Source organism: Aethalodelphis obliquidens, unplaced genomic scaffold, assembly GCF_003676395.1.
Source record: "Aethalodelphis obliquidens isolate GAN/ISIS:26980383/991018 unplaced genomic scaffold, ASM367639v1 scaffold7, whole genome shotgun sequence".
Taxonomy (NCBI): domain Eukaryota; kingdom Metazoa; phylum Chordata; class Mammalia; order Artiodactyla; family Delphinidae; genus Aethalodelphis; species Aethalodelphis obliquidens.
In genome coordinates, this window is record NW_020837951.1 from 48,773,093 (window position 1) to 48,782,209 (window position 9,117).

General features: G+C 41.9%; 1 protein-coding gene across 1 annotated transcript in view; it reads right to left on the bottom strand.

The window, feature by feature from the left end:
* SMC5 (structural maintenance of chromosomes 5) overlaps positions 1-6,198 on the bottom strand; it is a 99,263-nt gene extending 93,065 nt beyond the window's left edge. The window contains exons 1-2 of the mRNA XM_027105963.1: positions 5,935-6,198; positions 821-962 (exon numbers count right to left, since the gene is read on the bottom strand). Of these exons, the coding sequence (XP_026961764.1) occupies positions 821-962; positions 5,935-6,131 (339 nt within the window). The 5' untranslated portion in view covers positions 6,132-6,198. The remainder of the gene's footprint in view (positions 1-820; positions 963-5,934) is intronic.
* Positions 6,199-9,117: the final 2,919 nt, after the last annotated feature.

Consider the following 9,117-nt stretch of genomic DNA (forward strand, 5'->3'; position numbering starts at 1 on the left):
ACATTCTGTGTCTACAAGCTTTGCAGGTCTGATTGTATAGTCTGTTGTTTTTGTTAGCTCTCATTTTTGGTGATTCATTTCCTCCTATGCTTTGTGATTTTTTTAGGTATGGATTCATGAATTTCTTAGAGCTTTATGTTGAGGACTGGATTGAGGATATTTTCCTTCAGAGGATTTGCATTTGCTTCTGCCTGAAGAGAGATGTTACTAACTGGGACCACTTTAAACTAAAATTACAATGTATGTGATAAGACTCGTTTGGAAGATCTTCTTTTTTTTATCTACTGTATTCAGAGCTAACAATGAGATAAGTAACCTCACTGTCCCACTTTGTGATTTTTTTTTTCTTCTGCTACATGCAGTGCTTGGCTTCTAGTTTTATCTTCTAACCCTTCTGCACCTTCAGGACCCCCAATCCTATGCAACCAATTCAAAGCCAGGCTTTAGGGTGCAAGGTAAAGCAAATGCCCCTGGGTAAACAACCCCAGAGCTTGTAGAAATCTTTAGATCCAAACTACTTTGTTTGTGCCCTTTGTAAACTTACTTCACCTTTCCACAAGCCCAGAAATACATTTAAAAAGATATATTTTACATTATTTCTAAGGTTGCAGGTGTTACATACTTGGAGAATTCTCTAGGTATATAGTGCACACTACTTCTGGAAATGGAAATCTCCCCACAGTGTCCCTGCCAACTTCATTATTTATATTCAAGCACAACACATTTGCTATACTCAAGGAATGGAGATATAGAAATTGATTTGTTACTAAAAGCAATTCATGGCTTTGAATTCTGTTAAAAAGTACGTATGTTAACTCACCTTATCTGCCCGTCCCATGAAAGCAGGTTTGCCTGCTAATCCAAGGCAAATGGCACACACGATGCTGGACTTCCCTGTTCCATTAGCTCCAATAATCATATTCAAGTGGGGCCCAGGAGACACTTCACAGATATCATATGTTCTAAATTATAAAGAGGTGATATTACTAAGCAGAGATAAGAAGTGAAGAATATTTTCTTACCAAAGCACTTTTTCTTCCTTTACCCTTATCATTACCTGCAGGCTTCCTCAAATTCTTTTAAAAACCACCTAACCTTACAAATTTAATGTCAGGTTAATTTATAGGTTGTTAATAAACTAGAGGGAAAAAAATCTGTCAGTGGGAGAAATGAAAAAGTGATAATGTGTATCTAAAATAAGAACATTCATGGGAAAATAAGACTTCATGTGCTTTTTTTCAAATATTAAGTCTGCTGAATAAAGCAAAGTTTCATATTATTTACTCTTTAATAATTACAATACATGAGAGAGTACATCAAAGCTACTATACAAATAAGATAATTTTTAACCAAATTATATGTAAGTGAAGCCATGGCTCATCCTGAATCTGTGGATTTTACATTTATATTTCTCTTGAATTAAAACGCTTACTAGCAACTTCTCATAGTCAACCAAATTATTTCTATTCTAATTAGAAAACTGAAGATATATCAAGCCAATAGTTTAATTTTTATTATTACTTAAAAAATAACATCCAATTCCTTTAATATGCTGCCAGACATTCACCAAAGGATCTATTTTTAGTACAAATTCAAGTAAATTTTATTCCTATGGGAGGAAACAAGAGTGCATCATCACCAAGCACTTTTGTAACATTCCCTCATACTAGAAGGCAGCATGCTGTCCAGCACTCTACATGCAACAGTACCATCTAATCCATATTAGTACTCCGGGACAGCTACGGCTAAATGTGAAGTGAACTCTGACTCAGATATCCTTCTACCTTGTCTTTGAATATTCTGAATTGGAACCCATAAATAATGTCCTGTTCCCACAGGGTTTCAGTTAGCTGCCAACTAATTCCCCAAGAGTAAAAAAAACCTTAGCCTGTTACCTGCTAAGTATTTAAATAATTTAACCAAGCACACTTTAACTTTAACACTCAAACAAATTAACAATTCTGAAATGCCACATGGTAATAAAATAAATACAGGTGGTAAAGAGAGGTATTTTCTGGCAGGTTTCCAACCCCACATCTCTGTACAGCACCTATCTATCTATCTTTTCAGAAGCTTTATTCTAGTAACAGCTGAGCCTTAAAGCAATCCTTTACAACGGCTAAAATAAAACTAGTTTGGGAATTTCAGACATCTGGAAAAGTATCTGACATGGAACTTCTTAACCCAACACATGAAGCTCCATTCTATTAATACTGGAATTTCCTGATGTGAAATCTCTGTGTGACTGTCTTACTAAAATAGTAATGCAACTGGTATTTAAGCAAACAATAAATACAACAGGAAGAAGCATGAGAACTTCTGGCCTATACTATACACACAAATATTATAAACAGGAAAAATTGCCCAAAACAAAATAAAGCCTCTGCATTTTTTTTTTTTTTTGCGGTACACGGGCCTCTCATTGTTGCGGCCCCTCCCGCTGCGGAGCACAGGCTCCGGATGCGCAGGCTCAGCGGCCATGGCTCACGGGCCCAGCTGCTCCGCAGCATGTGGGATCTTCCCGGACCGGGGCACAAACCCATGTCCCCTGCATCGGCAGGCGGACTCTCAACCACTGCGCCACCAGGGAAGCCCAAGCCTCTGCATTTTAAAAAACCTTTCTGACTCTAAAATATGTTTACTGGGAATTCCCTTTTTGTGAGTTCCCTTTGCTCTGAGCTCGCCCTGAAAGAGCTAATGTCAGAGGCCCACCCTCTTCTCAGTCTACATACTTTGCCTAGTACCTCATGTATTCTCCATGGCCTCAGGTAGCATCTGTATGCTGAAAGTCAGTCCAGATGACCTATATAGATGGAATTCCCACCTCAAGAACTCTATTTGGATAGAGTCACCTCAAACTTAACACATTCAAAATTAAACCCACCATCTTTTCCATCTAAAACCACTCTTATAGTCTCTTAGTGAAGGATATCATCATTCATCTCACTGCCCAAGTCAGAAACCTAGGCATTAGTTTTGCATCATCTTTGATTCTTACCATCTCCTTCACCTCTATCCACACTACCCACCCGCCCATCATCCAATCAATCACCAAATCATGTTGGTAGACAAGCAAATCTGAAATAACTTGTTTTAAAGAAAAAGAAGGACTTCCCTGGTGGCGCAGTGGTTAAGAATCCACCTGCCAATGCAGGGGACATGGGTTTGAGCCCTGGTCCGGGAAGATCTCACATGCCGTAGAGCAACAAAGCCCATGCGCCACAACTACTGAGCCTGTGCTCTAGAGCCCGCGAGCCACAAATACTGAGCCCATGTGCCACAACTACTGAAGCCCACACGCCTAGAGCCCGTGCTCCATAACAAAGACAAGCCACCACAATGAGAAGCACGTGCACTGCAACGAAGAGTAGCCCCCACTCGCCACAACTAAAGAAAGCCCGCGCGCAGCAACGAAGACCAAACCCAGCCATACGTTCATACATACATACATACATACATAAAGTTTTTTTAAAAAAAGAAAAAGAAAAAATAGGACCCTTCATAACTTAGCTCTAGCTCATTGTTTTCTACTTTCTATCTCCTTCCCCTATTCTCTAATAAGACCTCTATATTCTAACTATAATGAATTTTTCAGTTTCTTGACTATCTTATGCTTCCTTCTTTCTCCAAGCCTTTGCACATGCTATTCCTTCTGCCTAGAAATCTCTCCCCCCATTCTCGATCCCATTCGACTTGGTTAACTACCAGGAATCCTTCCTTTGACTACCCTCTTCCAGGCCATTTCGGTTCTCTAAGCCTACTCTTCCTACTTCATTCCTAAAACTCAAAGTCCTCTCATTGTAAAAACAAACAAAACCTCCCCTAGCTCTGCACTTTCCAGCTACCTTTTCTTTCTCCTCTTCACATCCAAGCTTTACTTCCTCACACTCATTCATTCTTCAATGACTGCAAAGTTTTCTGCTTCCACTACTTCAAAGTGTCAAAGATTTCCTAACTGCTAAATGCAGCAGGTTCTTTTCTGTCCTGTTATCTGACTTCACTGTAGCAGATGATATTTTTGAAGCGCTCTTTTTCCTTGGCTTCTTTGATAATACTCTCCCACGGTTCTCCTCTTACTTTCCTGAACAGTTCTTTCTTAGTCTGTGAGTTCTTCTGCTCGCCTTTAAATGTTGTCATTCCTCCAGGACACCGTACTCAGCCTTCTATTCCTATTTATATTCCCTTTTGGGCAATCTCAACCATTTCTGCAATTTCAACAATCACCTATATGCATGATTCTCAAGTCTCTCACCTCTCACATTTTCCTGTAAGCTCCAAACCCTTAAAACTACTGACTATAAAAGATCTTTAAGATGCCCCACAGGAAACTTCAATTCACAGGATCCAAAAGGCATTTATTATTATCCTCCCCAAATTGCTCCTTCTGCATAGCACTATATATGACCAACTTGCCAAGGCAGAGACTTGAGAAAAATGCTCCATTCCTCCCTTACCCTCATGCCTCACAATTAATCTACAGCCAAATCCTGTCAAATCTCTTCTTTCCGATCCTACTTCCCACTGCTAGGTTCAAACCCTAATCATCTCTGCCTTCATATTGTAAAAGCCTTCTTGCCTACAATCTTGCACCCTTTCTAAATCATCCTTCACTCTGCTTTCAAAGTAATATAAATCATACGTCATGCCCTGCTTAAAATGCATCCTGGCTGCCTACAGGATAAAGTTGGAATTCCTCAGCAAAGGAAACACAGACCCTCAACATCTGTCTACATCTTCAGTATCTACTCTGTCCACATACTAGCTCACATCCTATGTTCTAGCCATACTAAAATACTGGAAATCTCCCCAATATAGCAAACTGTTTCAGGCAGTTCCTTGCTCTTCCCTTCTTTTAAGACTTTCATAACCCTCAGTACAAAGCCCTTCTCACAACTGTGGACGAAATTAATCATTGCATCCTTTGTGCCCGCACGGCATCATGACGCATATATATTATTATGGTAGGTACTTCATTTAATTATATTTATCTTTCCTGATTTGGATTCAAACAGCAATTCACCTACTTATTAGCTGTGTAAACGCCGGCAAATTAACCTCTCTAAGCTTATCAATGCAGGTGATATAAAGAGTTGTTATGAGGAATGAATGAGGGCACTGTGTAAATAAAGCACCTACTTCTATACCTGGCACATGATAGATGCTTGGAAAAAAAAATGTTCCTATTGTTACTGCAATTCTGTTTTCCCTACACCGCTCTGTGAAAGCTTAAAAAAAAAGAAAAAAAAAAAAAACAGGCCTTGATCAAACGAACTCCAAGGTGCTAAACGGATACACGGTATTTGTGTTAGAACATGTTTACTCAATTCTAAAGTGAGTATTATGATTAGTTGTCTGAAGGGTAAGAAAGGAACCAGGGAAGAAAGCCAGATTTAAAGGAGTCAAGGGTCTGTTGGGAGGCGCAACAACTGAAAGTAAGGCTCAGTGTTCCTGTACATTTCAACCTCCATCCAGAACAACCTTCACCATCTTTGTCCACCTGGCAACTGCCTAGTCCTCACGTATCTGCCGCAGCATCATTGCCACTTTGATTTAACTGTTGCAGCCTCTAAGTTCCCAGAACGCATAGTTTTTTCAATTACAGATTATGTCCTACCTTTCTAGGCCGTGACTCCCAGCGGGCGGAGATCTAATTCCTACTACTTCCAAGGCCCGCCATATGACGCCTTCAAGCAACGTTGGCATTAAGAATTTAAAAACCGTAACACACTACACACACGACTACCGCATCAACACACACGTCGATCTCCACGGCCCACAAGTAAATATCCTCACGGCAATCCCGGCAAGAATTTACTGTCAGACGCACAAGCCAGGCACACATCCACCCACCCGGCCCCGCACGCACTCAGCCCGCGCCCCCAGTGTGCGGGCCCGCTCGCCTCCCCCGCCGCGGCACGGCCTCCGGCCACTCACAGGAAGTTCTCCATAGCGATGCGAACGATAGAGCCTTCAACGAAAGGCCCGGACGACTGCAGCGGCAGTGGCGGCAGCGCCGCCGGTGGGGCCGAACTCTTTTTCTTGTTCGGGACTTCCGACGAGGGATCTCTCGGGAAAGCTCTCTTGGGGGCCAGGGGACTTGGGGTGGACGTTTTCCTGCTCGGAGTCGCCATCCTGGCTGCCTCTCTTCCTGGCCGTGGCTTCCGTTCCCACAGACCCGCAGCTCCGACGCTCCAGCGCCCCACTCCCGCGCGAAGTGAGCGGCGCGCGACTCCCCCGCGAGCCCGCCCCGCGCCTGCGCAGTCCAGGCCCGTAGCGTCAGCGGGCATACCCCGCCCCTCCCACCGCCCTGTGCAGGGCCTAACCTGAGCCGGCGAGAATAGAGCGGCGGGGTTTGGGAACTCGCGGAAAGCGGATACGGGATTTTCTGCTCTGTATTTTCAGAGGTTTTGTTTGTTTTTAACTCAGAAAAAGATGTCAGTTGCATTTAGTATTTTGAAAGACTTTTCAGCGCTCCGAGGAAACAGATCCGGGAGGGGACGGAGGGCGGCGTTTGCGGTGGTACCTGGGTGGGCCGGGGTCCCGAGTGCGCCGGGACTCGCCGGTTTGGAGTCCGGCGAGTCTTCTTACTTTGCTTTCAATCAGGTCTCCGTGTCCAAAAAAAAAAAAAAAAACACAAAAGAAAAAAAAGACTTTTTCAAATGGCTCTATGCTTGCTTCTCCCCTAAAACATCGCGCTAGGGTCTCCTGCGGTCTCCAACAGATGGAACGACTACACCGCAAAGGTTCTCCTCATTGACTCTCCACCCCCTCGCTCCCTAATTCTCTATTAAGACTTCCTCGCCTGAGGTTTCTAGAAATCCCCGCTGGCGTCATTGAGCGGGTGCTTCCACTTAAACCTACTCACATTCATCTAGTTAACTCCCTTACTAAAGATGAGGTTCCCTGAGGTCTACATAGGTCTTCGCTCACTCAACTAATAATGTCTAATCTACGAGAGGCTGGGCTGTGGTACTAAGGGATCCAGTCAATGCTGCATGTCTCAGAGCTTACGTTCTGGTGTGTGAGACAGGAACAGAACAAGATAACCTACATATGATCAGGATAATTTCAGGCGGTGATAGGTCCCAGGAAGAAAAAACAGAATGAATGTGATGGAGAGTCAGGAAAGGCCTGTCAGAGGAAGTGATATTTAAGCTAAACCCTGAAGGAACACGAGCCAGGTGTGGAAATGAGAAAGGAGCATTCCAGGCAAGGACAGAGACTCTGAGGTGGGAAACAGTGGAATGAGGAACGAAGGGAAGGCAGCGTGGTTGCAGTGAAGTGAGCAAGGTTGCTTAGGGGAGCCTTGCCCATCATGCATTTTATTTTAAAAGCAATGGGAAGCCATTGGATGGTTTTAAGCAGGAGAGAGATGTGATCTGATTAAAGTTTTTAAGTGAGCACTCTGCTGATTCGACAGGGTCAAGCATGGGAGTGGGGAGGCCATTGAGGAAGCTATTGCAGTAGAACCCTGATTCCTGACTCCTGGACAAATGCTCCTTTCCCAGGCTCCTGCTTCTTCCTCTCACACAACTGAAATCTGTGCTCTCTAAAAGTTGTAACCAAAGAAAAGTAGAATAAGTTTTTTTAAAAAAAGTGAACTTGTTATTAGAAAATTTTAATACAAATTAAAATAAAGTAGAATACCTTTATAACTGTTCAAAAGGCAGGAAATAATTTAAAAAATAGTGTTTAGGAGGGCACTATCCTGTCATTTGCTACATTACTAGTACAAATTTTTTGAAAAGTGACTTGGTACCCTGCTTCAAGAGCCTTAGAAGAGTCAAATTCTTTGAAGAAATGATTACATTTAGGGAAACCTATCCTAATGGAAAAATAATGTAGGCGTAATGAGAGTTGAGAGCAAGGAACATATCTAATCATTTTATATCATCATTAGTTCTTTAGTGAACTACTCAAATTGTGCTCATAAACTTGAAAGTTGGGAAAGAGCCCCTGAACTTGTGATGACCCCATGAATGCACACACACTATGAGTTCTTGTCTAGACAGTCAGCCAGTCATACTCTACCATCATCCTTTGAAAAGGAAAATGTTACTGGGTTTCGCAAACACAATTTGTGTTAAATGCCGAAATTTGGGAACACAGAGAAAAACATACACAAAGGGGAAAATTACTCATAATTCCTTTACCCAGACTAATCATTGTTAAGATTTTGGTGTATGTTTTGATATCTTTTTTCCTTGTATATGTATGTTATGGCCCTTTTGTTAAAAAAAAAAAAAGGATTATACTGCACAAATTATATATACTGTTATTTAACCCCCTTTTTCTCACTTATTATCTTTCTATGCCATTAAATATTTTTCTGTAACACAGTTTTAGGTAACTATATAGTATAGGGTAGTATATAGTATTCCATCAAACAGATTTAAATAATCCTCTTTTGTTGGACTCTATGACTGGAAGTTAGCATGAACCAGAGAGACACTGGCAGGTTATACTAGCTCAGTGCTTCCTAATATTAACAATTTCATACACCCACAAAGGTATACACATTTATTTATTAACCAGCCACGTCTGGTTTCTTTAATTCCACTGGTGAAAACTGTCTTGAAAGGGGTTGTGTTAAAGAGGCAGAAGGAGGTCTTTGGAAATAGAATATCAATTAACCAGAATCTGATGCTAATGAATGAATGAGTGAGCCAAAACGGTTAATCCTACACATCCATGATTTAAAGTCCAGTCGTCAGCTCAATTCATCGTGCCATCCTTGCTAGGTAATAGACGTGGCAAGGCAACTGTATTTAACTTTTTATTGACCGAGGAATAAGTGACCAGGGGCCATTTTAAGTGATGGCCTTCCAATTCTGCAGAAACTTTAAAACTGACACAAACAAAAACCTGGCAGACAGGGGTAGGGTCAAGGATTATAAATATATTTCACCTCACCAGTAGAATATCATATTCTATGTTCTCTTTCTTGGCTTCACTCCAAGCTTTGGATAATGATGCCGCAATAGCAAGAAGGTGGGGGCACAATGCCTGGAATGGGACACCGCTGAGGCCATCTCTGACTGAGACAGTTTTCTCTTCCAGTTCTAACAAGAACCCTCACAGGTTAACAGGAATACTCTCCTCTGGTTTATATACCAA